Source organism: Lepisosteus platostomus, chromosome 4 (assembly GCF_059453375.1).
Source record: "Lepisosteus platostomus isolate fLepPlt1 chromosome 4, fLepPlt1.hap1, whole genome shotgun sequence".
NCBI lineage: Eukaryota > Metazoa > Chordata > Actinopteri > Semionotiformes > Lepisosteidae > Lepisosteus > Lepisosteus platostomus.
In genome coordinates, this window is record NC_142614.1 from 19,480,681 (window position 1) to 19,496,018 (window position 15,338).

The window sequence follows — 15,338 nt, forward strand, 5'->3', positions numbered from 1 at the left end:
TTTATGTTATAAGTAGCTAAACATTGAATCCACAAGGGTGTTAAATAATCACAAGAATTGGTGTTTGCACCAAGCTCATTTGATGGCAGATGTAGGAAAATGGCATGAAACCTATTTGTGTCTTCACATGGCTGATACCGATTTAAGATAGGCATACAGTATTTCCAATTCTTATGTTCCCCCAATAAAAATAGCCTCATACTTCAGAACTGCAATCTGTCATGTTGAAATGCGTCCCAATCAAAATCTTTTCATTATGAAATCACACCCAAACTAATTTGCACTGATGTTGTGTCAAGTGGCAACAGAGTTTCTGAACATCCTGCAGAGGGAGCACTCAAGCTAAAAATCAGACCATCCAATATACTTCTGTATAAAGTAATACAAGTGTTCTACCCCGTATAACACTTTATGAAAGCCATTAAGCTCAAAATCCATAAAATGTTTCAAAATCTTTGAAACTATTAGCCGCAGGATGAGGTGCCATAGGATTATGCCACAATTATCTCAAGAGATTAGAGATGAATAACCACCATAAAAAACAGCATATGCATTAGCTACTTCCAGAGTACTATAAAATAAATACCTGCATGGATTTGCTGTAACTGTATATTGATTTGAAAAAAAAAATAGTAAAAACATCTATGGATTTAAAAGTTGAAACCAAACATTTCAAGAAACTGACACCTACACTGTTAGAAGCAAACTTTTCTAAAATGTTACTTTAACTTTCAAGTGTCAACTAACAAGAAAGTGTGCAAAATATTCCAGATTTAAAACCGAGATTCAGTTTTGTTTTTAGATAACATCCATAGTCTTTTCCTGGTACGAACATTAAAAACAAAACAAAAACAACCTCCCCCAGGCCTTACCTGTTTCGTAAAGACACATGACTGGCTAGAGAGATGACATCATGTTCAGACATGCCCACCTGAGAGCCATATCTTCTCACATCCTCGGGTCTTCTTGCTATCGGAAAAAAATAATCAACAATGACATGTTATTCTATCATTTGTATCACATTAGCTCAGCTTTTACAAGATGCCAAGATCCCTGGCAACTTCACAAGCCAGCGGAGATGAGCAGCCAAACTAAGCTTCTGCAAATTTTATCAGTGAAAAAGAAAGGTACCAAAAACAATGCCTCTACTTTAAAGTGCATTCCCTACAACACCTTATGAATGTTGGAATAATAGAATCTTAAACTATTAAGAAGACAATTGTAATCCAAATCTTTTTTTTGTACCAGCCAAGCATTTATTTTTGCAAACATTGGTATATACACTTTCCCATGTAAATTTTCAATGTGAATTTTTAATATCATGGATAAACTCACTTGATGCGATAAATGAGGAAATCGTGCACAAATTGGAAGATGGTAATACAATAACTATACAATAAGGATGACAAATGTAAAATCAGTATCAGAATTTACACACATTAAGAACTACAGCCATTTTTCCCACTATACAACCAATGTATCTGCCAGTGTTGAAGTGACTCTGTAGTTTTTGTATGCACAGTAAAACACCTCAATCAGCACCACAGATTTCATTATAAACCAAACCTGATAAACATAACCTGATTAGAGCTTGAGCTATCATGGACAACTACAGTAGACATTTTTCCCCTACACTAGTCTTCTAAAGAATACTGGGCTAAGCAAAGAGGAAGTGGGAGAGGGTCCTGCAATTCTCCCCCGCCCCCAGAGCCCACAAATAGCTCAAAAGATGCTACTACAGAGCTACTCAAGAGACATTACCTACCTTGTCTGTAGTCTGCATCTGAAGAAGCTATAGATGGACTTTCACTGGAGCTGCTACATGCATCACTGTGGTATCTTCGATGAGTGCTCAGAGGCTCTGCAACACATGCAAAAATTTATATCAATCCTCATCAAAAGCTCATGCTCCAAAAATCTAACCAAAATCGCACATGGACCATGTAAATGGTTACAAGAAAAGGTGCTTTTGGAGCCTCAAAACTAAAAAACTCAAGTGAAGTAGTCTACTGTATAGCAGTCTACAGCATGCTAACACCGCTCTCTTCCAAAAGCCACTCCTGTGCAGGCTTATCTAACAAATACCATATCCCACCTGCTTGGCAGTTAACTTTTCAGAGCCCCTAACAAAACCAAAGAAGAAAACCCACTAACTGATTTGCAAATAGGTTATACAGTAGATGCTTCACTACCCACTCTGTCACAGACTACCACAGTGGATGGATTCATTCTTTTGCCCCACTTTTCAAAATAAACTCATGCAGGAGCAGCCACATCTGTGTGCTTGTCATCCATCTCAGAAGGGATGAGGATTTAAAAAATATATATTTAATAGCATAAGTATTTAAAGACAAACGCACCATCTTAAATCTTTTGAGAAAAGCTCAATATGAAATTGGATGCCACCCTGGCCTCATATACTCAATTGTCTAATATGATTTATCTGTAGTCTAGACAGCATGTAATCCATTTTAACAGTAAAATGTACAGCACAAGGTGAACTGCAAAAAGGTCTGTATCAGCTGGCAGTTTCCATGGGAATATTTTCAGAAGAGACAGATCACGTGCACACTGGGAGAAGAGCTTTGACGGTGTTGTGATTGAAATGAACAGTGCTAGAGAAGTACAGGATAAATCTCATTGTTGCAAAGGACTGAAAATTGGGACAGCAATTTCTTCAAGGAAACAACTTCACATAGAAATGCTTCTCTCATCCTGATTCCATAAAGTTAGCAAGTTGTGGTTCTTGCCCAAACTAGCTCTTGTCTGTGTATTGGCATTGAAGACAAGGCTTGAGGTTATTCTGATAGGGAATGCCAGGATGTATGACATTCTAAACTAAAGGCATAACATCCGTTGTTCCCAGTCCAGATAGCATTGGCAACATCTCCACAACCAATATACCAGGTGTGGAATATATGCATTATACCGTATGGAATTCTTAAATCATGCTGATCTCTCAGGACACACACAGTACAACACCACACAATGTAGACAGTACATTATAAACTTAATAAATAACAGGAAGATGAGCAAATGAAAGATGAAGCTAAACAAATCCTGTTAACAAAAAAGAAAGTGACATAATACTCAAAGTAACATACAATTTTGAATGCCAATATACAAGCTGTCTAGTATTTAGTCCGCAATACTCTTCATAATCATAAGCCTGGGGGCCTGACAGAAAATGCTGTTTGATTTAATTTATTTGGGGGGAGGGGAGGATTCATGGCCCTGTCTTGAAGAAGAACACTCCAAACAACAATTTTGACATACTGTACAGTAACACCATACCTATAAAACATTGACACTCCATCCACCTATCTGCTTTCCATCTACCCATTATTCCACCCTTCAATTGGCAGGGACAACTCAGTTTGGAAACATTCATGTCAAAATAAATACTTTGCCCAGAACTGTTTACAAGCTAATATATATCTCCAGTTATCTCTAAGCATCTAAGGGAAAAGGATACTTTCAATAGAAACTGAGTTTCTATTGAATCCATCAGTTTATTTTTACACAAAACGGAACTAGAAAATCCAGTCTGAAAAATAGTGAGGACAACATATTTCAAATAAATAACATTCTTCACTGATTGTTCATCTTTACATAGACTAGCTGATAAGAGACTTGTCTTGTGACAAACATTTTTCTGTTGACTTGTAGACCTTCTAGACTTCACTACACCTTATGAATTAGAAAGTTAATTGATACAATAACTTATGCGACACGAAACAAAAGCATTTTTGACAGTGTCAACACAAAACCAAACTTAATGGCCGTGATCTATTTTAGTCAATAAAAAAAATATTGAATCTCTGTAATTGCATGGGAGTGTGAGATATCTTAAATCATTTTAGGTAAAAATAATACAGTGTGTCAACAGGTCTTAGTGTCAAATGAAACCGTAATGATCTCACTTCACTGGACTCCAATGATGGATGAGTGGTCTTTTGGAGCACCAGGTTTATTTCCTGGTCACAGAAATGTTCCCTTTGTGCCTCTCAAGATGCTGTCTCAGCCACACCCAGAAGCTTCCTGCACACACAGACAGACCCGCTGTATGTGCAGATCAATGGCAAAAAATTGATGTAGGCTGCACTAAATAATAAAGCATTATTAAAATGTGCACAATGTTCCATTCCAGTTAAACAAAACCAAACAGAATAACCTTGCCTACAGTTACCAACAATTCAATGGTATTTTCAAAAGGCAATCTAGCCTGTTTATGATGTAATGTCTGAGGCATGTAAACTTGATTCACTGTGCTATCTTTAAACAAACCTTTTAAAAACTGATGCTTTTGAATGCATCCTTTGAGGTGAAAGTGTGATTCCTTTCATGAAATATCTATCATTTAAACACTCATTTGCATTACAGAAATTGGTGCCATTTGGCAATATTCCATTGACTAACAAAATCATGATATTTTTATTATAATTCAAAACACCACATTTACATTCAACCTCTGAAAATGGAGGGGAAATAGGATCAAAATGCATGGAAGCATTCTGCATTCTGCAAATTAACAGTGGAGACCGTGATTTAGCAGCCATCTTCTGATTCCAAGAATTTGCTCAAAAGTAAAGAGAAGCTCTATACAAAATGTTTTAGAGAACAGTCCAGGCTTTTTACCTAAAGGCCTAGCCTAACATAACACTGCACTGTGATAATGAAAATCTCTCTCGAATAGTACTCATTAGATTATAATGTTCTGTACAATATCATTGCACAGAATACACATAGAATAGAAAAAAGAACAGCAAATTGACCCAGTAAATGAATAGTAAAGCTAAATTTTACATTAAAAGCTACAGTGAAGGCACAGGTCTCCAAGTAAGTTTTAAAAACTGCCAAAAATGCCAAAGAATTACTAATGGATACTGTTAGACAAGGCTATCACCCAGTGACTGATCTTTCTCAGAGTAAAAAGACATCAGCAAATTGATATTGAAGCACTTAATCAGCAAATCACACGTTAAAAGTTAGAATGTATACATAGATTAAGCTTTTAAGATAACCAAGTGTCAGACAATTAAAACAAACAGCTGAAACAGTCTGCATATTTCAGGAGTTTGCAATTTGGGCTTAATTTGTTCTTACATAAGAGCGCTCATAAATTTAAACCAAGCTTTGTATTGAAGATAGCCAGAAATAAAATAAAAAGCTCCAAGGTATGTGCAGGGGTGCTAAACAAAGTATGGAAAATGTACTGTACTTAAAACCTGCAAGGTCAGCACCTCAGGTAATGATTTCATGTACCAGCCTACTCAATCAAATTCAGTCCCAATTCTTTCCATCCACCCATCCCAGTGATTCATTACAATAGCACATTAGTATTGGTGCCCAACAGCACTAAAGCTTTGGATTTAATTCCCAGCTTTGGGTGCTGTGTGGACCCACAGCCATGAACTGGATAAAGCAGTTAGAAAATGGATGGGTGGATAAACCTCACTGTGTTTTATGTGCCTGTGGAAGGCCACGGACCATCAGTGTCACTGCGTTCTCAACATTGAAAATAGTAATCTCTGGGCATAAACCAAATGGAATAACAACCAAATGTTAAATCCCTTACTTCAGTAGATAAGAAAACAAGTCCATACAATGTAAGTTAATAAAGTGCCTTTATTTTAGGGAGTGCTCAGAGGTCTAAGAAGAATAACCCATACAACTGAGAAACCCAACTTTTAACTGTTTCCAGTTGACCAGTATGTAAAATAATTCCACTAGATAATCTAGAGCTACACTTCAAAGGTGTTCATAACTATTTACGTTTATGTATAATTTACCTGGAAGCCAAAACAGTTTTTGAAGTACAGAAGTAATGTTATGTAGCTGTGGTCTTAACGTATATGTAAATGTGCTGCTGAATTATGAATCAACTGTAAATGAGACTGAAGTAGACCAAAAAAAGTGTTGAAACAATAAAAAATTGATAATAGAAGGTATGAAACAAGTTTGCTTCCAATTTGCAGTAAAGCACATTAAATTCAAATTTAATGAGCACCTACAGTACAAACAAGCCATGAAAAAACATGGTACTCTTCCAAATGCAGCCCTTCAAAGCTGGTTCTAAACATTAAATTCTAATTCAAGAAAATGCTTCCTTCCAAATAGTTGGAGAAGTATGAATTACTGTATTCTATAAGTACTTTCTTATTGTGCTTGTACTTGTATTTTGTTTAAAATTGAGAATTAACCATGAAAAGGCTTATACAGTATAAGAGCAGGCTATATATATATATTGTTTTTTTCACAACAGTGAGCCAGAAAGAATTCCTGTAGACACTATCTGAAATGTTGGCTCCCTCAACAAAATGTCTAAGGAGAAAAAAAAAGAAGTCTGTACTTCTGGTCAAGCAAACATGCAGCTCATTTCTTCTATTATTGTGAATTACTTTTGCAGTTGGAATTCATAATCATTTGGGAAGCAACAAATGTAAAAATGGGAGAAATCCAGGGAAACATTACAGAAGAACTGGAAAATGTCTTTGAAAAACAAATCTTGATGGAAAAAATAACATTTAATCTGTCTCCACAGGTGTTTCCTGAGCCAGCCTTCCTACAGAAATTTCACCTCCTGTTTTTGAACAGACCTAAAATACATATTTAATGCAATAAAACTATTCAAAATCTTCTGGAATTTCTGAACTTTAAACTGTTGTTCCAGGTGTATTCTCTTAGTCCTCAATAGGTCAACAAAAAGCTTACAATCTGTTGTATGTCACGGTCTAAATCTCGGATGAATCAATATATTCTGCTATGCCTGACATATTTCAGCAATCACCGGTTTTGCTGCCACTCAATTACAAAGACTATAAAAAAAGTAAGAAATTGAAATAGTCACTAGTCAAGGTAGACCGTTTAGCTCTTAAGAGTAATCTCATTTCCTCAATGAGAATCAGATACATCGACAGTTTGAAGTGGTAAGATAAGAGCCACATTCGAATATTATATCTTAAGTTTAGACTCACTTGGTCAGAGCTATTTCAATATACTTCCAGATACCTCAGTAAGCTCTGATGTATGCACCTACTGTACATTTTGATCTTTATATGTTTGCCATTAGTTAAGATCATCAAAAGTGGAATCTTCCATTGTGTTTCATTGTGCACAGAAATATGACCTACCAAAGGTTACCAAATACGCTGGAAAACCTTTGCTCAAGCAGCATTAGGTGTCCCAGAAGTATGATTGCAATGCCCACCACAATTTAAAAGAAAAGTTCATAATTATGGATCATTTCCCTATACTTGAAAATCATCATCAGGTTTTATTTCCTTTGTGCCAGGACTGTTCACCCTCAGAATGACTGAAATATGCAGATTTGTTTCCAGAAAATCCAAAGAAGCTTAAAGGTGCAAAGAAAACAGGATTTCAAGAATTTACAGCTCAAAAATGATAGGCAAGCTATTTTCTTAAAACACTGCTAGATATTTGGACTGCCGACCCCTGTTGGATCTTCAGATTTCATTGAGGATCTTGGAACAAATTTGAACTCCACAGCATTATATTTTTAGTTTTGAACATATAATGTATCACTTTGCCAGTTTTAAGAGATAAGAAGGGTCTCATCAGACGGTATGTGTTGAAAATACTGAAAAACTGTCTCAATGTTCAAGAAAACTGCACCCTCCACTTATTTTTGTTTTGCAAAAAATGCAACACTTGCCTTGAAAATGTTGGCTGTTTATTTTAACCTGTTCAACCATTTAAAAAGGGGTCTTCATTTAATACAAGTTCTCTTTTGACAGCTCATATACCATTGATGCCTTTAGATTTGCATAACAGAATGTGGTTGTGTTGAATACCATTGCATTAATATACAATTGGTCCAAAATTGAGTACTGCTCAAGTTCTGGACTGGGAAAACCTGACTCGATAAGTCTTCAATGTTTTTAGATGTATTTTGCATAGCTGATACAGTAGGAACGTTATCAGTTATTGTTGATGTGAAGGTAGACACACCATAGTGTTGCATGACTACCAGGAAAGCCTCTAGAATGTGACTGAAACTAATGCCTTCCAGTGGATGCAGTGTGGAAACAGTGCTGTGGAACTGAATACTGGTTGAGTCAAACAGAAACAAGTATAACTAGGCATGGAAAGTTGTCAGATAATGGGATCTGCCCTATTTTGAAGTGTATTGCTCCCTTTCTTTGTGGTCTGGTCTTGAAATCTATCCAATCTTCATCCGGGTTTCACTGGCATAACATCTATATCATTGTTAATTACCTATACAGCTGTAACTTAAAAGCAACCTCTTATGTTTAGACATTTTCTTTACATTAAGCATTTCAGGAAACATCAATAGGCACATTGTATATTATCACATTGATCTCTGAGAGCAGATATCTATTGTAGCTAACAGTTGCAGATTTAGCACGTTTGGACGTGTAGCTTCACACATGAGCCTCAGAACACACACACCCACCATCCAGTCCTGCCTGGAGCCCCTTGACAGTAAGCCAGGAGCCAGGGACACAAATCATGCTTGGAATTCCATTATCCTCCGCACATGACTCCAATTACTGATTACTGACCCCTAGGCTGTTGGAAAACTTTTCCCAATCTGAAAGAAGGGGGGCCTAACATACGAGACGCATCATTTTGGATTAAGGAAAAAGTAAAAAAATGTTAAGTTCCTATAACTGTCTGAAATACAAAGATTCACATGGCGGATGTACAAAAGTGTGTATCTACATACAGTATAAGACTTGACAATTTTGTGGAAAGAAGAAGCCTGCTCTATAACCTAGCAAACCGATTTCTTGCTGGCACCCAGTGACACAAACAGTACTTCACATCTAGTTTGTCGACATTGGCTATTCATTCATTCAGCTTCAAATGAATCACATTACTAGCCTGCTGAGTGCTCTGCAACATTTCCCCCAGATTCCTAACCAAACTCTTAACCTCTACATTACTATGCCAGGCCAATTTGCTCATTTACATCTCCATCAATCTCCTCTGCTTAAAAGGCGAGTTCAGGGGAAGCTCTTGGGAAGTCTTAAAAAAACATCTTTGGCTGCATTGAATACTCACAGAGCAGATTTGGACAAAATTAGGATCTACCACTTCTCCAGATCTATAATTTAAAGATTAAGTAAGTTTTTTTAACTTCTGACAAATTAGTCCATCACAAAATGTTTCCGCTCCTGTAAGTTAAGGCTGAAAGCAAAACTTAGTCAGCTGAATTAATAACACAATCCATTTTCCCCAAACTTACCAAGAGTTTAGAACCTAAACCTTGAATCTAAAAGGCTATTTTTCTGGCATTTACAAGTTATTGTAAGGCAAAGTGCTATTTTATGATCACCCAGTTAAGTGAAGCAACCAAGGCCATGTCCAAGTAGATTTCAAAAGTATGAGGGGAAAAAAAAAAATCTTGAAATAACAGGAATACCAAAAGAAGCCAAACATCTAGTCTGACAAGAAAAGCAAGATAACTACTACCTTATCTACAACTTCAGGAATTGCCAAGAAGCTTACCTTCCACTTCCATGGCCTGCCTGAGCACTTGCAGCTTCTTCTGCCGTTCCTTAATCCTGTCGTATGCACCTAGGAGTGCAGAGTTGACATTGTGGGCTGGCACGTATTGGGCTTTCCTGGGCTCCAAGCTGCTTGACAGTCCCCCAAAGTCAGTGCTCTTGTACTCCCCGACTCTTCCTTCAGAACGCTGAGACAAGGAACTGGCCCTGTGGGACCCGTCCCCTGCACTGTATCGGAGAGCTTCCAGGTCGTAGCCTGCCAAATCCAGAGAGGACGACCAATTTTTCCTGGGGTATCCCGAATCCCCACGATAGGAAGGAGGCTTCCTGTCCGCTGCAGTTCGCCTGACTCTTTGCTGATAAAACTGCTCTGGGCCACCCACGTGCCCGGGATTGTAATCCAAAGATGTGTAGGGGGCACCTCCCTCTTCCTCTCCCCTGAGGAGGTCGTTGATGGGCAGAGACCCCATGGACCGGCTGAGCCCCCGGTTCAGTGGCACTTGCTCTTGAGCCCGGGCTCTGTACCTCTCCAGCACCCTAGGTGCTGCACTTCTCCCTGTAGTTCAAAAACACAATGCGTTGGTTAACTGTCAAGTTGCAATGGTCTATTTTGTTGGATGGTGGGCAAAATGTAGTCAAATAGTACTATATTTTTAAACTTAAAAGACACTAGTGCAAAACGCTTAAAAAGTGTCAGTGTGAAAAGAGTACTCATACATTAAGCAAATGTGGGGTCATTATTCTTGTAAAAAGCTTAAAATACAATTTATAATTTAGCATTTACTCAACCCTTTATTATCTGTCTAAAATACTTATTGGACTATTACACTTTCCAGACAAATCTTGAATACATGTGGCACTGTTACAATTCACTATCAGTCTTCCAATACTTATTGTAATCAGAAGGCTAAAACAAACACTTCTATATCAAATCCTACCTTTGTTTCTGTATAAGTATTTAGTGCTTTTCGAAAACCTTAGTGTTTATCAGGGTCAAACAACCTGTTCTCATTCTTAGTTCTTTCCGAGATGCTGGTATACCATAAGCCAATTCCTGAAATACCTTACTATCTGGGAAACTGAAGTCCAAAGATACTTCTAAAACCTATTAAAAAATCTGAAGAAGAATCATCATAATTAATCCTCGTTTTACTTATTTTGGAATTGAATTATTAGATGCGCCACCAGCAATATAATATATAATGGTCCAGGAAAGGGCTATTATATACAGTACAGATCATAGAATAGTAACAAATTCTGTACCAGTTGCATAGCATGAACAATCCTGCTCATTCTCTTACTGAGCCTTTCAACGTTATGCCATTGATTTATCATTTCTGTAATTTGAATACCCATTTAAATTTACTTAGCAAAGACAAATGTGAAAGCAAATGTGTGGCTGTTTATGCAAAGTAAAGGTTAGAATGGAGAAATGTTTTGGCTGCAGGGTCTTCTCCTGCTGTCACCTGAAAACATCATTATGACACCCGAAGAAGGCCCTGTGTTGTTTAGAGTGAGTTGTCTATGTTGAAAGTATTATTTCTCCTTTCTAATTTTTAACAATGAATTAAAGTTCACTTGTTACATAACCAAAACCGAACGATATACCTGACCTGATGAGGTCTGGATCCCTACAGTATGTGTATCCTGGACAAGACAATAAATGGAGATTATTTCCAATTTTGAACTAGACAAGATTTTGACGCAAGATAAAATACTGTTTTGTAAACAAAAGGTAGAATTTTAAAAATAAATTGTGGCTTTATACTAGAATTCTTAAGATACTCAATAATCCCTCCAAAACCTTACTTCCACGTTTTGCTCACTTAACCGTCAACACTCTCTTAATGTAAGCTTTACAGACCAGTGATTTTGCACAAGCAGAAAACTCATACTTGAGTAACTAAACACAGCTACAACATCTTGCACACAATTTCCAGATGAACTCTACATTCAACTTCATGAGCTTTGACTGTGCTGAACCTTTTTTAGCCTCAGCAGTGTTGCCCTGGTGTCTTGCCAAGAATTAGGTCACATTCATTCAATTCCTTGTTCTTCAGACTAACCAGAATATTCTATTATTCAGTATACAACAGAGTTCCTTATTTCTGCACTACCAAATAATGACTCCACAGAGTTTTTTTTTTTTTGGTGAATGCTTTCCTAAACCATGCATTTCAAAATACGTTATTTATCCTGGGGCCATTTAATTCTGACTATATCAAAATACTGGTGTACATTAAAATCTAAATGAGCTAAACCTAAACATCAAAACTATACTAGCCATATCACCCTGCAACTCACAACTGGTAACCCACTGAAGCTAAGCAGGTGTGAGCCTGGTCAGTACCTGGATGGGAGACCTCCTGGGAAAAACTAAGGTTGCTGCTGGAAGAGGTGTTAGTGGGGCCAGCAGGGGGTGCTCACCCTGCGGTCCATGTGGGTCCTAATGCCCCAGTATAGTGACGGGGACACTATACAGTAAACAGGCGCTGTCCTTCGGATGAGACGTAAAACCGAGGTCCTGACTCTCTGTGGTCATTAAAAATCCCAGGGCGTTTCTCGAAATGAGTAGGGGTGTAACCCCGGTGTCCTGGCCAAATTTCCCATTGGCCCTTACCAATCATGGCCTCCTAATAATCCCCATCTATGAATTGGCTACATTACTCTGCTCTCCTCCCCACTGATAGCTGATGTGTGGTGAGCGTTCTGGCGCACTATGGCTGCCGTCGCATCATCCAGGTGGATGCTGCACATTGGTGGTGGTGGAGGGGAGTCCCCATTACCTGTAAAGCGCTTTGAGTGGAGTGTCCAGAAAAGTGCTATATAAGTGTAAGCAATTATTATTATTATACATTTTTAAAACAAAAGCATATCTAGCATACAGTAGATATTGAAAATTACAGCTAAAATGACTTTGCAGTGATATGACTCTCATCGACAAGAACTGTATATCCGAGAACGGACAAAAAAAAAATCAACGTGATAAAAAGTTAAAAATCTAGAGGTTGAGTGCACCACCATGAGTAATCCAGACACTTACAGCACCTAATATTTTAATACTATTTCAAAAGCAACAAGCCACGTCACTCATGGAGCATTTATAATGTTACTGTATGTACAAAAGTAAAGCCACTTATAGTGAGGAATATTTGCAAAGCAATTTTAAGACTACAGATATTCATGAAAAATATACATTGGAAGATTCTTTTGATATAACTCCAAGAAATTCACAATTTGTTCAGGAAAATAATCTGTGCAGTGTGTGGTCACAGCTGGAAGCAATACACACTGTACATCTGCAGTGAATGCTGTGTACCAGGTTGCAGATGCGGTCTTGTGGGGTTCTTTCCCATTCCTCTCAGAAAGCCTGGTTACACATTGTTGAACACCTGCTAACTGCTGACACACACAGACCACAGCACATCCCACATATGCTCCAAGGGATTCAAGTCTGGAGAGTAGGAGAGAGAGAATCCTACTAACTGCAACATTCGTATCTCACAAGAAATCCACCCCTACACAAGCAATACGAGGACATGTATGGTTCTGCTGAACGCTGTGACATCACATTAAGCTAAACTTGCACAGAGTATAAAAAGTCACACAGACAAAATATAACAGCACTAACATATTAGTACTGAGCTAGCGGAAATGGTCAGTAGTAACAAAATTATTACTAATGAGCTAAATAATAGCCTTCTAAAGAGCTTATCAAATACTAAAAGTCCATTTTGACTGTCACAATTAATGTAAACCAGGGTGGAGGTTTTCCAACAGGTACATGATCCCTTAGTTTATTACATTAATGTAGCTCAACCAGTAAGAGTGGTTTCACCATGTCTAGAGCATGCAGTGATTTAGATAAGATTACTTTATTAGCTTGGAGTAGGATTCCCCTGCCAGCCACAGGCACAGATCCACCCAGTTCGCCCACTTATAGTCACCCTTCAGGAATCACATACCTGAAGACCACAAATTAAGAGTCCTCAAACTAAGATACTTCAGCTTTGCAACTTCCTCTTTTCTACAACCATAAATGGGAACAATGGAAGACTAGAATAAAAAAGCTAAAGAAACTTGTAATATCTTGATGAAAAATGCTTACCGACCAGCCTGAATGTTTCAAATCTTTTTTAAAAAATGTATCAATTTAATGTTAAAAACACAATACAGCTTTTATACAAAAAATAAACCTGAGTGGGGACCTAAGCTCACAGACTCTGATAACACTGGTAAAGTGTGGTCGGTTACCTTTGAGCTAAAATCCTCTTTGAAGTACAGATCTTCACAGCAGTTTCCTTTTTTTGTAATCCTTCTAGAAAGTACAGTGCTCTCAGCAGCCAACCATAGCCATTAAATGTGTTGGTTTAATCTACAGAGCAGATGCCTTTTTTTGAGCAAATGGAATTTCCAAAAGTAACATCAAATATCCAGGCACTTCTAAGAGGAGTGCTTGGTGTTGTATACTAGTAAAAGCATAAAAGTGCCAGAGAGCAAAGCTAACAAAAAGCAGAATTTATCAGGTTATCGTTTCTAATACTTTCTTATTTTTTTGTGCACAAGTTTGCATAATGTGACAAGTAATTCATTCATTATAGTATTTTTATACTCTAAAATGGATAAATGCCTCTTATTTGAAAGAAATAAGGAGTAATAAAGCAATCATTTTGTAGAAGCTTTATCATTAAGATGTCTCTAATACCTGCAGTATAAAACATACTAGTTACACAGAAAAGTTTCACTTCCTTGAAGTAAATTCTACTATTAACAATTGGGATAATCCCCTATTTAATCCCCTAGCACCAGAGGCAATATACCACATTCCTAAAGATTTTGCGTGATTTACAGTGGCAGGAACCACCTATCAAGCTATATCACTGCACGCACAAGACAGCAGTAAATTGCCTTTTCTCTCAGGGGCAGCACAGAGAGAAACAAGAGCCTGTACCTCTAATAAAAAACAGAGAAGTCTTCATTGATGGAAGCAATCCAGCAGTCCTACAAACCTTAGACACCCAACAGTGAGACAACCCAACAGTGAGTGCAAAAGCACACAAAACTATTTGACTGGCACTTGCTCTTGGCCTGCTCAACATAAAAAGAAATGGCACAAAATGCAAAACAGCCTCTCAGACCCCAGGTGGAATGGAGGAGGGCAGAAAGTTTGTAGTTTGACGGCCTAATTAATGCAAAAGCTAGAAATATAATTTAAATTGAAATCAGCTAAAAATGAGTTTGCATCTGCCATGTGGAACAAAAAAGGCTGCCTTCAAGGAGAGACCTCAAAGAGCAGAGAAATGTAAGGGCAGCTTCCAGAGGACAGCTGAGACTATATTAAGCCTTCACCGTGGAGCAGGATTTCATCTGGAGGGCATCAGTATAGCCTGGAACACAGAGTCAGTTTGTCCATGAGATATGGAAATCGTGACCAGACACTTTCACCATCAACAGAGATCTGCCTGTGCTGAAGAGCTTCTGGAAGCAGTTAGACAGCAGTTCTGACCAAGCTGCCAGCACACGCTACACTGGAAATGTATGCAAAGAATACAGACATTCCTCAATATCTGCTAGCCTTTTTGAGAAACCTCAGGTAGATCTAGTTGCAATCCTCTAGTGCCATAAACAAAGATTGAGCTGCTAGAGTTATGGGTGGCAAAGAAATCATCCTCCCTGAGATAGGAGACCCAACTGTTGTGCCTTAATTAATGCTCCCATAGCCCCGTGAGGCAATAACCCAGTGCTGCACCCAACGTCCCCCTAGTGGAGGGCAAAAGCAGGCGTGTGCTGGCAAATCCCTCCTTTGCATGAAAACTACGCAAAAGAGATAAAATACAAAGCTTC

The 15,338-nt window shown here is 38.0% G+C and overlaps 1 protein-coding gene across 6 annotated transcripts in view; it reads right to left on the reverse strand.

Annotated features, from left to right (window-relative positions):
- Positions 1–15,338, reverse strand: part of ptpn13 (protein tyrosine phosphatase non-receptor type 13) — a 91,068-nt gene that overhangs the window by 46,430 nt on the left and 29,300 nt on the right. For all 6 annotated transcript variants that reach the window (XM_088628873.1, XM_088628876.1, XM_088628877.1 and 3 more), the window contains exons 7-9: positions 9,496–10,050; positions 1,766–1,861; positions 873–969 (exon numbers count right to left, since the gene is read on the reverse strand). In XM_088628873.1, coding sequence (XP_088484999.1) covers positions 873–969; positions 1,766–1,861; positions 9,496–10,050 — 748 coding nt within the window. The remainder of the gene's footprint in view (positions 1–872; positions 970–1,765; positions 1,862–9,495; positions 10,051–15,338) is intronic.